The 13,773-nt window shown below is 42.2% G+C and overlaps 2 protein-coding genes across 6 annotated transcripts in view; one reads left to right on the top strand and one right to left on the bottom strand.

Annotated features, from left to right (window-relative positions):
• ITGAD (integrin subunit alpha D) overlaps positions 1-1,544 on the top strand; it is a 31,475-nt gene extending 29,931 nt beyond the window's left edge. For all 5 annotated transcript variants that reach the window (XM_045072512.1, XM_045072511.1, XM_045072510.1 and 2 more), the window contains one exon: positions 911-1,544. In XM_045072512.1, coding sequence (XP_044928447.1) covers positions 911-1,009 — 99 coding nt within the window. In that variant the 3' untranslated portion in view covers positions 1,010-1,544. The remainder of the gene's footprint in view (positions 1-910) is intronic.
• Positions 1,545-7,925: 6,381 nt separating this feature from the next.
• On the bottom strand, positions 7,926-8,632 carry LOC106003852 (cytochrome c oxidase subunit 6A2, mitochondrial). The gene is made up of 3 exons (XM_045072515.1): positions 8,498-8,632; positions 8,192-8,328; positions 7,926-8,053 (listed from the first exon to the last, which is right to left on the bottom strand). The coding sequence occupies exons 1-3, from the start codon at positions 8,577-8,579 to the stop codon at positions 7,970-7,972; spliced, it is 303 nt and encodes a 100-aa protein (XP_044928450.1). The 5' UTR covers positions 8,580-8,632; the 3' UTR covers positions 7,926-7,969.
• Between the last annotated feature and the right edge of the window lie 5,141 nt (positions 8,633-13,773).

The following is a 13,773-nucleotide window of genomic DNA, read 5'->3' as shown; positions in this document are numbered from 1 at the left end:
ACCCAGTATACAAATCTTGGTAAAATCTAAAAGCAGGGGCGCCTGGGTGGCTCTGTGAGTTAAGCCACTGCCTTTGGCTCAGGTCATGATCTCAGGGTTCTGAGATGGAGCTCCTCATCGGGCTCTCTGCTCAGCAGGGAGCCTGCTTCCTCCTCTCTCTCTGCCTACCTCTCTGCCTGCTTGTGATCTCTCTCTGTCAAATAAATAAATAAAATCTTTTTAAAAAATCTAAAAGCAATTTTAGTTTTGTATATTTATGCACAAGGCAGAAATATTAGAACACCTATAAAATGCAAGTATTTCGCTCCATTGAAAAGATCTATAAAATGATATGCATATATAAATGATATAGAGGTATGTTCAAGTTCTACTGAAGAGGATTAAAGTAGGGTACAAATGTTCAGTATGATTCAGTTCTTCCTAATATTTTGTTTTAAAGCCCATCATACATCCAGAAAAGTCAACTAAGTTGTACATTGACAACCCATGTAACCTAAAAACTACAGTATAAATAGTTTCCAACCTTCCTTAAGTGCATATGTGTCTCTGCATCACCCGTTAACTATCTAGCAATTCTTGTTATTCTTGTTATTTTTTTGGATGTCTATTAAAGTAAGCTGTGAGCAATGGTACCCTCCAACCCTAGATAATTCATCAACCAAATGATTAACGAGAGTTCAACATTTACTTATGGTTTCCTTTTTTCATGTTGAAATACTTTACATAAAGCAAAATGTACACATCCTAAAAAAAATTAAATAAAATCTAAATGACTCAGTATGTCTAAATATTCTCGTGCAGTGCTTGAACAATAGTAGGAGTTGTAGAAATAGTGATCGCTCTCCCCAAGCCATCTCTTTTCCTCTCTTCCACTGGGTTTCCTAATTTTCTTTTCCTTCCTCCCCAACAGGTTGGCTTCTTCAAGCGTCAGTATAAGGAAATGATGGTGGAAGCAAATGGACAGACTGTCCCAGAAAATGGGACTTCAGACCCTCAAGCTGTCCAATAAGAAACTACCTACTATTGTCCCTTGGACCTGATATCCTCTGAGAAGTTTCCTGGCTCTCTTATTCCCATCTAAGTTAGGCCTACAGGGGAGAACTGTTCAACATGAGTGAGGCTAGGGTCAGGCTGCTTTCTCTCCTTGGGAGGATGCAATGTGTCCACACAAAGTGCCTTGTCTGGGAGGGGTCATTTGTCTTGTCAAAGCTGTAACTGGAAACCTCAGAACAGGATCTTAAACATGCCCCTGGGTGGAGTGGGTTTGGATTTCTACTTAGAAATACATGAACAATAGATTCAAGCTCTAGTCTCTCTTGCTTCACTTGCTACCAATGGTCTTTCCAAAATGCAGTACTGAACAAGCCACAATCCTCTTCTATCTTTAGTGACTCCCTATAATTTTCAGGTTGACATCTGAGCTATCCAAGTTGATGATGTTAGGATTGCATTCCATTTCTAGAGGGCAGTCTTTGATGCAGAAACCATGATTTGCTCTGTGCTTCCCTTTCAACCTTATTCCTAGTAAAATAATGTCAGTATCAGCTTTGTCTCCGGAATCTCAGTCCAGATTTCCCAAACTGAACTGGGAATAAAATGTCTACACATTGGAATTTGTAAACGTGGTTTTCAGGCTTTGTCAGCATTGCTAAATGGGAAGGAGGAATAGAAAGCTAGCAGGAGTATTGCCCCAGTGCCACTTTGGCTCACCTAGCTCTAGCATCTCTCAGAGATCAAGAAACCCAGGACACTTCAATTTTTTGAGATTTCAGATATAGTGAATGAAAAAATTCTGAGACTTAATTATAAAAAGTGTGTATTTAAATGTTGGCCTTAACAAATTAACACATCACACAAAACCAATGTATGTACGTTTTTGGGGGGAAAAAGTCAAAGATTTTATTTTTAAATTAAATTATAATTAATTAATTAATTAATTAAATTTTAATTAATAATTAAATTAAAATTAAAATTAAGGCCTTTTAGGCATATGGGTCCTGTACAGGGATGCCCATGGTGTCCCTTAACCAATATTGGATGGTGGCCATCCCTGAATCCTGGGGCCTGGACAAGAAAGTTAAATAGAAGGGAGGTTATTATGTTCCTATATTGGCATAATCTGGCTTCTTATTCTACTCACTCAGTTCTCCAAGCTGTCACTGATGAGGAGCTCGTGGAGCTGTGGCAGGTTGGAGTGAGGCAAGAAAAGAGCCGCTGGTGGAAAGGTCATTTGAGTGAACCAGTACACTGGTGCTTCTTACAAATCCTAGGAGATAGGGAAGGGGATATTGTTTGCTATGGTTAGTGATTGGCAGGCACTTTGAACTCCTAGATCAGAGACCTGCTGCCCCCAGTATGGTCATTGTTACTTTTACGCCACCCATCTTAGCATAAAGTTCAAAGTGGTGTCTGTTAGTGAGCTAGGTGTCAACACATCTCAGGTCATTCCCTGCTCTGGAGTGATCCATTGTCGCTGCCACTTCCCAGGTGTTTGGTCCATGTGGATGTCCTAATTAGAAACACAGAAAGGGGGGCACCTGGGTGGTTCAGTGGGTTAAGCTGCTGCCTTCGGCTCAGGTCATGATCTCAGGGTCCTGGGATCGAGTCCCACATCGGGCTCTCTGCTTAGCAGGGAGCCTGCTTCCCTCTGTCTGTCTCTCTCTCTCTCTGCCTGTCTCTCTGCCTACTTCTGATCTCTCTCTGTCTGTCGAATAAATAAATAAAATCTTAAAAAAAAAAAAAAAAAAAACACAGAAAGGGGAGGCAGTTGATCATGAGATTATAGGGGAAGCAAAAAACGACGCTTTACTGCCACAGAAAAATGTCTCCTTCTTTCATCATCATAGGGTCCCCAATCCCTTTGGAGTCTCCAGAAGGATGAAATATTATGCAATAGATTTAAGTAGGGCTCCAGATTAGACTTTAAGAGAGTCCAGCTTTGGACTGTTGTTTTACCAAATGTGTTCCATGTCGTTTCCTAAGTGCTGAGTTTTAGAGGAAAAAAAATACAGCAAGAAAGAATTTTTAACCCATACAACTCACATATCTGAAATGGTGACTTTCATAGAAATCTTGCTATATCCTTCCTATTATCTTCCTAACGGTTGTCCATGGACTCCAAGGGCTGCCGTGGGCTTTTGTGTAAAAGGAAAGTAACAGGTGTTCTGTTCACACTTTTCCCTTTGCATATTTTCAAAGTTGCTATTGTGTTGTGCTATATCCCTGAATCACAAAAATGGGATAATGACTCAAAAATTTTGGTCGAAGCATAAAAATTAAGATGAAGAAGTAAAATGTTGCAACTTAGAATAATTTCATCAAAGTCAATATTGAATGAGACTCCGGTCCACATTTAGTATAGGGAAGTGTGAATGCTGGGATGAGTGATCCTGATCCAAAAATTAAAATATATCCAGAAAATATTGTACCATTGAAACTGGATTTTATTGGGTCAGGTATCTATTTTTTCCTAGGCTGTTGTCCATTTTGAAACTTTGTTCAATAATGGCATGAAGCTATCAAAGCTTTTGTGTCATTTTGAAACATGGCATAATGAGCTTTTAGATAAGGCAACAAAGATTTCTTAGAATGATTGTAACAGGGGGAGGTGCAAGATGGTGGAGGAGTAGGGGACCCTATTTCAACTGGTCCCCTGAATTGAGCTAGATATCTACCAGAGCACTCTAAGCACCCATGAAATCAGCCCGAGATGTAAGATTACACACTTCTGGATCTCTAAGGGCACAGGATCATCAGTGGAGAAATGCAGAGGAGTTGGAAGTGTACGTGCAGATATTGGAGGATAAACAGAAGGGGGAGGCAGCCACCAGCACTGAGCCATTGGAAAGTAATGCCCAATGCAAAAGTGCCCTGCACTTGGGGACCAGTAATAACTTGGAGATTGGTGGCTGCGAGTCAGGAAAGGACGGATAACAGCACTCAAACAGAACAAAGGGAATTAAGGGATGATTTTTGGGACCTGGTGGCTGCAGAGGTGGACCTAAGCCAATGGTCCCAGAATGGCCACAGCTGGTGCCCTTCCAGAGCTGGTATCTGCCTGGACATGAGTGGGTCCAGTGCAGGCTTCAGTCAGTGGTCCCTGGGGCTGGTGGCTACTGTGGCTCATGAGTGTTTCGAAGATACTTAAAAGTTGAGGAACCTTAAAGTGTCTGAGACAGCAAAGAGTTTGATACTGTCTCATTCACAAATCAGACTTCTATGGTGCTTGAAGCGTATGAGGTCTATGATCCTATTCCTCTCATTGTGGGAAGCTCTGTTGGAGGACTTCTGCCTTTGGCTCCCATCACAGCCATCCTGCACAAGGTGACTGTTTTCATCTCACTCTCAATACCACCAGCATCTAACCCTCCAGAGACAGGCTAGAGACAGCCCCCCAGAGACAGGATAGTAAAGTGGGAAGAGCTCTGACAATGGAATCAGGTGGGTCTGTGTGTACGTTTTGGCTCTATCCTACTTACTTTTTAAAATACCTTTTAAGTTTATTTTTAAATAAGAACTAGTGATATTAAATATTTATATTTTGTGGGGGGTTGCCTTTTTTTTTAATTTTTTTAAAATTTATTTTTAATTTTCAGCGCAACAGTATTCATTATTTTTGCACCACACCCAGTGCTCCATGCAATCCGTGCCCTCTATAATACCCACCACCTGGTTCCCCGACCTCCCATTTAAATTCTTTTTATTTATTTTCAGCATAACAGTATTTAGGGTTTTATTTTTCAATGCAATTTTTTAAAATTTTATTTTCAGCGTAACAGTATTCATTGTTTTTGTACCACACCCTGTGCTCCGTGCAATCCGTGCCCTCTATAATACCCACCACCTGGTTCCCCCAACCTCCCCCCCCCGCCCCTTCAAACCCCTCGGACTGTTTCTCAGAGTTCATAGTCTCTCATGGTTCACCTCCCCTTCCAATTTCCCTCAACTCCCTTCTCCTCTCCATCTCCCCTTGTCCTCCATGCTATTTGTTATGCTCCACAAATAAGTGAAACCGTATGATAATTTGACTCTCTCTGCTTGACTTATTTCACTCAGCATAATCTCTTCCAGTCCTGTCCATGTTGCTACAAAAGTTGGGTATTCGTCCTTTCTGATGGAGGCATCATACTCCATAGTGTATATGGACCACATCTTCCTTATCCATTCATCCGTTGAAGGGCATTTTGGTTCTTTCCACAGTTTGGCTACCGTGGCCATTGCTGCTATAAACATTGGGGTACAGATGGCCCTTCTTTTCATGACATCTGTATCTTTGGGGTAAATACCCAGGAGTGCAATTGCAGGGTCATAGAGAAGCTCTAGTTTTAATTTCTTGAGGAATCTCCACACTGTTCTCCAAAGTGGCAGCACCAACTTGCATTCCCACCAACAGTGTAAGAGGGTTCCCCTTTCTCCACATCCCCTCCAACACATGGTGTTTCCTGTTTTGTTAATTTTGGCCATTATAACTGGTGTAAGGTGATATCTCAATGTGCTTTTAATTTGAATCTCCCTGAGGGCTAGTGATGATGAACATTTTTTCATGTGTCTGATAGCCATTTGTATGTCATCTTTGGAGAAGTGTCTGTTCATATCTTCTGCCCATTTTTTTTAACTTTTTTTTTAATGTGACAGAGAGAGAGAGAGAGATCACAAGTGGGCAGAGAGGCAGGCAGAGGAAGAGGGGGAAGCAGGCTCCCTGTCACGCAGAGAGCCCAATGTGGGGCTCGATCCTAGAACCCTGGAATCATGACTGAGCTGAAGGCAGAGGCTTAACCCACTGAGCCACCCAGGTGCCCCTTCTGCCCATTTTTTGATATGATTGTCTGTTTTTTGTGTGTTGAGTTTGAGGGGTTCATTATAGATCCTAGATATCAACCTTTTGTCTGTACTGTCATTTGCAAATATCTTCTCCCATTCCGTGGGTTGCCTCTTTGGTTTTTTTTTTTTTTTTTTTTTGACTATTTCCTTGGCTGTGCAGAAGCTTTTGATTTTGATGAAGTCCCCAAAATTTTGCACCAGACCCAGTGCTCCATGCAATCCGTGCTCTACTCACTTTTTAATGTGAGGCAAGTTGTCCAATTTCTCTGAGCTTGTTTCCTCATTTTTGAAATGATAGTCATGCCTATATTACAGTGTAGTTTGAGACAGAAGTGAAGCCGGGGTATGTGTGTAGGCCTTCCTATGAATTTATGCTTTTCTACTATAACTTTTATGCATAACTGCTGTGCTTGCACACAGTAGATAATACATGATAGCTGTTATTCACATGAGTGTTTTGGCACACAAATACGAGTCAGCTTATTTCCCTTCTTGTCTTCTCTCTCAGCTTCTTCCTACTCCCAGCTTTCCTCCCTGTCCTCTTACCCAGCTCTTCTGATTTACTTCCTTTCATAGCTTGGCTTCTTCAAACATCAGTACAAAGAAATGACGGATAACAAACCTGAAGACACTGCCACATTCAGTGGGGGGGATGCCAGCTGTGAGGCTTCAAATTTGCCTTTGTCCTAATAATTCACTTTTCTGTTTGTCTCTACCCCCAAGGACTGGTTTTGCCTTTGCCTACAAATCTGCTTCCATGGGAAAAATTTCTGTATAGTTCTGGGCTGGTCTGAGCAACTTATTGGGTGCTAAGCAAACTTTTCAAGGCATTGAAAGGTTTTTATATTTTCACATATTTGTCAGGTCTTCAGTAATAACCCACTTTTTCCAGAACCAAACATGAAGACAACATGAATGTTCACATATTTGTCAGGTCTTCAGTAATAACCCACTTTTTCCAGAACCAAACATGAAGACAACATGAATGTTCACATATTTGTCAGGTCTTCAGTAATAACCCACTTTTTCCAGAACCAAACATGAAGACAACATGAATTTTCACACATATAAAGAATTGTCCCTATCCCATGGAGCACTGCATGTTGTATGCAAACAGTGAATCATGGAATACTACATCGAAAATTAATGATGCACCCATGGTGACTAATATAATAAAAAAAAAGGAATTGCTTCATTAAATAAGAATGTTTATAACACATTCTTCTTATATGAAAGAGCTCTAATTCAGGGACCTGAGTCCTGTTCTAGGGAGAATTGGGGTAACCTCTTTGTGGGCCTAGAAAACATTCTCTCACTTTTTTAGGTGACTGAGGCAGGAGATAATTTTTTTTAAGTGGTGCTATGAGTAGTATCAGGGGAGAAACCAAAGGAAGAACTCTATGTGTGTTTTGCTCATGGGGTTCAACACAGGCTTCAGGATCCTTGGTAATGGCAAATGAGCAGACTGTCCTAGGAGTGGGGTGAAATGTCCTGAACTTGTTTGAACCATTACCCCTCTTGAAGGAGGTCCCCAAAGACTTCCAAAAAGGAACGTCTGATGTCCCAGACCAATCAGAAGACACATTATGAGTGGTCATAGAGAATGGCTGAAATATTCCAAATCCAAAATTAGGTCATGATGCCTCATGCATAGGGCTGTAGATCCTGTTTGGAATCAGGGTTGTCTCCAGAAAGCCATAATTCACAGATACTGTCAGTGTGTGTCAGGCAAAAACTGATCTGCAGCCCGGAGTTCCCAGAGGGCCTCTGAGCAGGGGCCTCATTTAAGTAATTTAATCTCTAAGAATCTCAGTTCCTCCTCTAGAGAAGGGGAATCAAAATTACATCTTGCTCCCAGAGATACTGTGACGATTCAGTGTTATGTGAAAGACCTTCACAGCCCAGAGCCCTAGTTATTAATAGGTGAGTGAAAAGCAGTGGAGTGGGGTCTCCCACCTAGTCACTGAGGACATCCCTCCAGCACCTCCCAAATCATGGCCTTGGGAAGAACAAGGAGAGCACAGACTGCACTGTACATCTGCACCCAGGGGAGCTATTCTGATGCACACACACACCCCCACCCTGTCCCAAGGAGGCTGCGGACACATAGCTTCCACCTTTATTGCACCTGGTGGCATCTCCCAGGGTCTCAGGGCTGTTCATAGCCAGTGGGCAGAGGGTTGACGTGGGGATTGTGGAAAAGAGTGTGGTTGCCGTCTCCCCAGGAGTAGGGCTGTGAAGAGAGGGAGAGCGGATTGTCAGCGCGGTCCAGGCCGAGGGGTTCTGCGTCTGTCCCTCACCCCGACCCCAGCACCCTTTGCCCACCTGACCCTCGCTCCCACCCTGGGGCAGAGGCCTCAGACTAGCGTACCTTGGTGCGGATACGGAGGTGGCGATAGGGGATGAACTTAGGGCGTTCCTGGTGGCGTGCGTGGAGCCAGGAGTTGAGGGTGCAGAGGGCCACGCTTGGCAGTGCCAGAACAAAGGTCAGGAAACGCCAGGTGTTGGCTACAGAAGGAGAGGGGAAGCCGAGATGAGAGAGAAGTGGGAGGCCAGGGCCTCTGAAGGTCAGAGCGGGAGCGTTCGTCTGTGGAGGTGTCATTGGGCCCTGAAAGGCCAGAGGTGGGAGAGGGGTACAGGTAGGCAAGCCACAGGATCAGGTCTCAGCCAAACTCACCTCCTGCCCCTCCGTGGTCCCCCTTTGCTGCACTTGCAAAGCCCCGACTCAAGGACCTCAGAGGCAGAGCCATTGTGGTCATGAGAGAAGCTGGAAACTGCACTGTCCTTTTGCTCTCCTTCAGGGAGGCCTAGATTCTCCTCCCTCTTTTGGGGCCAATCACCTGTTGAGTCTCTAACATGGGTGGCTATTTTTAGGGGTTTTCTATATTTAAAGTGAGGCCTTACTAGGCATGAGGTCCTTCTCTCTAGACAGCTGATATCTGGTCCCTCTTATTTGGTAAGAGATGCTTAAAAAAACCAATATGCCATTCTTTTTATAGTTGCAGGGAGCTATTTCCTCTAATACTCTATTCCCAGTGGCTGACGCACAGTTGGTCTTTAGTGACTATGCGTAAAATGAATTAAGTGGCTTTTGAATCTCAGTTTTTTCATCTGTACAATGTATAATAATTTATACCTTAAATGCAGCTTATGAAATTTAAGTAAAGTAACAGGAATATGCACCTTAGGTTCTGGCACAAAACAGTAGTTCAGTATATGTATTAGTCACAGTTCTTCGCAAAGAACAGAACTTAGTCTAATTGGTTTTAAAAAGATAAGCAATTGAAAATCTTAGGTAGCTCACAGTGTCTCTGGTATGGCCAGAGAGGCCAGTAATCTGTGCAGCCAGAAACAAATAATTCTGTGGGCCAGCTGCTATGAGACACCACCACAATTTGTACTGTTAGACTCCGGATGCCAAAAACTTCACCATGGTGCTCTGGAAAGCTGGATCCTTCTACCCTAACATCTTCTGGAAAGTGGATTCTTCATGAAGCTTGCATCTTTGAATTGATGTCTTCTGAATCAGAGAATCATGTGCTCCCCAGTTTACAATAGCTAGGTCTTTGCCTACTCTTTAGATTCAAGAAAGCCTGGGAAATTGAGTTCTACCTTAAGGAGGCAGGAATTCTATCTTGGACAAAATCCCCAAATATAAAAAGAATATTCCAAAGATACTGGGTAGTCTCAAGCTTGACATGTGTCTACTGTTAAGTATATTATTTCAATCTGAAAAATCTGATTACTTGCAGGAAAAAGAAGAAAGCTTAGTGAGACCCGTATAAGCTCTGTATCAAAGTAGGTCACTAGAAAGCTACATGATAGTGCAGGGCTAATTTCTGCCTGGTTCACTGTTCTGTCCTCTGTACTAGCACAGAAACTGGCATGAAGTTGTTCTAAAAATATGTTTTTATTGAATGCTTCAAATATGTTACATTATTTATCTCTATATAAATGCTTTTGCAGGACTATAATCCAACAGGATGCCTCTAGCTTTGATCAGAACTGATGTACATAATATTAATTTAATATATAAAAGAAAAATAAATTTTTATATTTAATCTGAATATATAAAAGAAAAATGAGAAACATACATTTTTAGAAAGGGGGTCTGTAGCTATTCATTCTGTAGGTTTGAAACCGAACACTAACTTCTACTTAACTTTCTGAGTTTTTTTTTTTTCCTGAGTCTTTTTTTTTTTCTAAGATTTTATTTATTTATTTGACAGAGATCACAAGTAGGCAGAGAGGCAGGCAGAGAGAGAGGAGGAAGCAGGCTCTCTGCTGAGCAGAGAGCTCCATGTGGGGCTCGATCCCAGGACCCTGAGATCATGACCTGAACAGAAGGCAGAGGCTTTAACCCACTGAGCCAGCCAGGTGCCCCATCTGAGGCTTTTTTTTTTTTTTTTTAAGTAACCTTGTTGAACGGTCAAATGTTCATAGTGCTTCTAACTTACTCCAGAACCCTTACTGAGCTATAATGGATAGCTACTTCCCAGTTGGAATTTCGACTTGCTGCTGATAAGATGGACCTTATTCCAGTACAAGTTACTTGGCATCTCCCTTAACATACAGTCCCCTCAGCTTATGATAATGGCTTTTGGAGAAAGCAAATGACCCAAAGTGTTTTTACCTGAAAACATTCTAGGCTCTCCTCTCTCCACTGAGTTTTGCTGGTCATAGCCAAACGATTGCCTGGGCACTCCCATCCCTTTGTCTTAACTTGGAAGTTTCCGTGAAGAATTTTTCTTGCTGGTACTTGGTGAAGGCCCAGAGATGGTGCCATCCTCTGCTACTGTTGCCTCCATGTGGACACCTGCCCAGTACTCAGCCTTACATTTAGGTAGTATGCACTTTCCTAGCTGATCTGTGTAGAGGTGGTGCAGAGCAGCTCCTTTGGTCTTTGCAGTCACCATTATTTCTTAAGGTGTCTCGCATACTATCAAGTAATTGGGCTGCTTCCAAAGCTTCTAGTTTCTAGAGGTTTAGGTTTTCCTTTGTTTTAGGCAGGGGGAGAACAAACTTACCCGTTGTTAAGTAAACCCCAGTGGGCAGCATGCCAGCCCCTTTTCAGACATGCCTCAGCTGTCTGACGGTGTGAAGCAACAATTCCCGGTCATTTTCTTTTGTATGTCTTTCCTGGGATTCTACATACCATGACCATATTGTCCAAAGCAAAGATCAGTCCAACGTCTAATCTACTAAATATAAATTTTGTTTATGGGGAGGCTTAAGACAGGATATCTGAAATTAGAATTGTCCCAGAAAGTGAGGATACAGGATATGAGTTAGTGAAGATGAACTGTGAAGGGATTTAGAAATAAGACAGAATCAGGGTGGAACTCTCTAGTGGGCTAATGACAACAGGATGAAAGGGTCTAAAAAGGTGTTATTGGCTCCCTTTGCCCTTGGAGCAGGTGAACCTTGTTATAATGGCCATCTACTGTTCTGTGTCTGCCCAACATATGCCTTCTTCTGGTAATAAAAACCTGGGTTTTCTTTCTTTCTTTTTAAAAGATTTTATTTATTTATTTGACAGAGATCACAAGCAGGCAGAGAGGCAGGCAGAGAGAGGGGGTAAGCAGGCTCCCCGCTGAGCAGAGAGCCCGATGCGGGGCTCGATCCCAGGACCCTGAGATCATGACCTGAGCCGAAAGTAGAGGCTTTAACCCACTGAGCCACCCAGGCACCCCCAAACTGGGTTTTCTTTGCAAAATCACTACCGACTTCTCATTTTCAGTTCTTAGTTCTGGTGGTGTTGACTCCATCCTCCATCTTCAGGAGGGGCAACATGACCCAGGCTTAGACAAACCAGAACATTCTGTCCTCCTAACCACAGTACTGGGTTTGGTAGGGCTACATGTCCATGAGTCCCAATTTTGGGGCTTATTTCTTGGATACTGAAATGTAGTAGTACTTCAACTGGACCTGGAGTTGCTAGAGCTTCAGGCTGGAACCTTATATTGAAGCCAATACTGAAGCCATATTTCAGAGCAGACCTGAAAGACAGGGATAGATCAAGCCTTCTTGATAATATCTCAACCCCTGGATCATGATGTACCAGAACTGAGAAATGTCTGTACCCTTAGACATTTCAGTTACATAAAATGACCAAAAAATGGGGTTTCAAGTCTTTATTAATTGCTGAACATTTCTGTGAAACCACATCCTATTGCTAAATGTTTACCAGTGAATTCGTAATTTCTGTACTATGGTCTGTTTTATTGAAACTTTTTGCCTTATTTTGTAGATGAAACTTAATGGGCACTTGAAGTGAGTCCAGAGTTACTTAAGATGAAATTAATTGAATAAAGTATGCTTAAAGATGTAGTCCAACTTGCTAAAAGTTTAATGTTTGAGCCTATACTTTTATTTTCTTCTTGCATTTCATAATAATGTAACATCATACATAAAAGTAAATCTATAACTGTGACCTGATTTTTCTGAAATATGTATCTAATCCTGGGAACACTGAGGTTTTTAGCTGAGGCAGGCATTCTTGTGCTCAGTTGGTGTCATTAATTGTATAACTTGAGCCCAGGCTGAAGTTATGCCACAGGCCAAGTGTATGGAGTTGTTCCCATGAGATCTTCATCTCATATCCTATGTGCTGTATTCACTAGGCCAGATGCTAAAGAGATCCTATAATAGTGACTTATTAATCTCAAGTATTTTGCCATCAAAAATGCTGATTATTGAAAATAACTTGAAGGCCTTTTGGCACTATCACTGATGCTGCTAAAATTTTGATGAGATCATCCTGTAAATTTTTAGTAATCTCATTATTACAAATATGTGGATGAAATGCACTGGACCCAAGTAAACAGTGTTGTTCTCAGTTGTTTTTCTCTGGTATCACTACAAAAATAACCATGGAATGACTGAATGGCAGGCACATGGACTAGGAAGACATAAATAGGATGTGATCATTTTGGTTAAATTTCCAAATATATCCATTTTGTCGCTTGAGAGGACAAGAAGAGTAAAAGAAACCCAAGTTTTAGGATAAAAGACTTGAGCAACTTGGGACGCCTGGGTGGCTCAGCCAGTTAAGCCACTGCCTTTGGCTCAGGTCATGCATGATCCCAAGATCCTGGGATCGAGTCCTGCATCGGGCTCCTTGCTTGGCGGGGAGCCTGCTTCTCTCTCTGCCTCTGTCTGCCACTCTGCCTGCTTGTGTTTGCTATCTCTCTCTCTCTCTTCTGACAAATAAGTAAATAAATAAAATCTTTTAAAAAAAAAAACTTGAGCAACTGGAAGTGGTTCCTTATTTAATATTATATTATTATATTATTTAATATTTATTGAGTATCTACTATGAGTCAAGCACTGTGCCTGAGTCTTGGCTCTCATGGAGCTCAGTCTACTAGAGGAGGCAGCGATGTGACCAGACAGTCATGATGGTTCATCATGCTGCAGTATAAGTTATCATACCAAGTATGATAAGAGAGTTTGGGAAAGCTTTCAGTGGAGTTGGGACTCATATGATAAGTAGGACACGTTTAGGTCACAGAAAAGGGGAAAGGGCATCCTGGGTAGTTGGAATTAAAACAAGTGCAAGAGGCGTGAATGCCATGGCCACTAAAGCTGTGGAGGTAGGACAAAGCCAAGTGAGAAGCCATTTAAGGTATGCTGAAGCATTTGAACTCTATTTTATAGGCCACGTTTGGGGATGGGGTGGCAGGCATGAATTCTTTTAAGCAGGGAAATGACATCAGATTTAGTATTGGAGTCTGGGGTTAAAGTGAGGACTCTAACTGGTGGATTATATGGATGATGAACCAGAATGCAGAGACTGGAAGCAGGGGAGGTTGGCTAGGAGTCTTTCATATAATCCAGGGAAATGATGACAAGAGTTTGCACTTAAGGCAGTAGCACTGGCCACTGAGAGAAGGGACAAAGGTGAGAAGACTTTCTGAAGCAGAACAAATAGGATGTGGTGCCTGGTGGGAC

This window comes from Mustela putorius, unplaced genomic scaffold, assembly GCF_011764305.1.
Source record: "Mustela putorius furo isolate JIRA1106 unplaced genomic scaffold, ASM1176430v1.1 tig00004039_pilon_pilon_pilon, whole genome shotgun sequence".
NCBI classification, from domain to species: Eukaryota; Metazoa; Chordata; class Mammalia; order Carnivora; family Mustelidae; genus Mustela; species Mustela putorius.
This window is presented reverse-complemented; position numbering and strand designations above follow the sequence as displayed.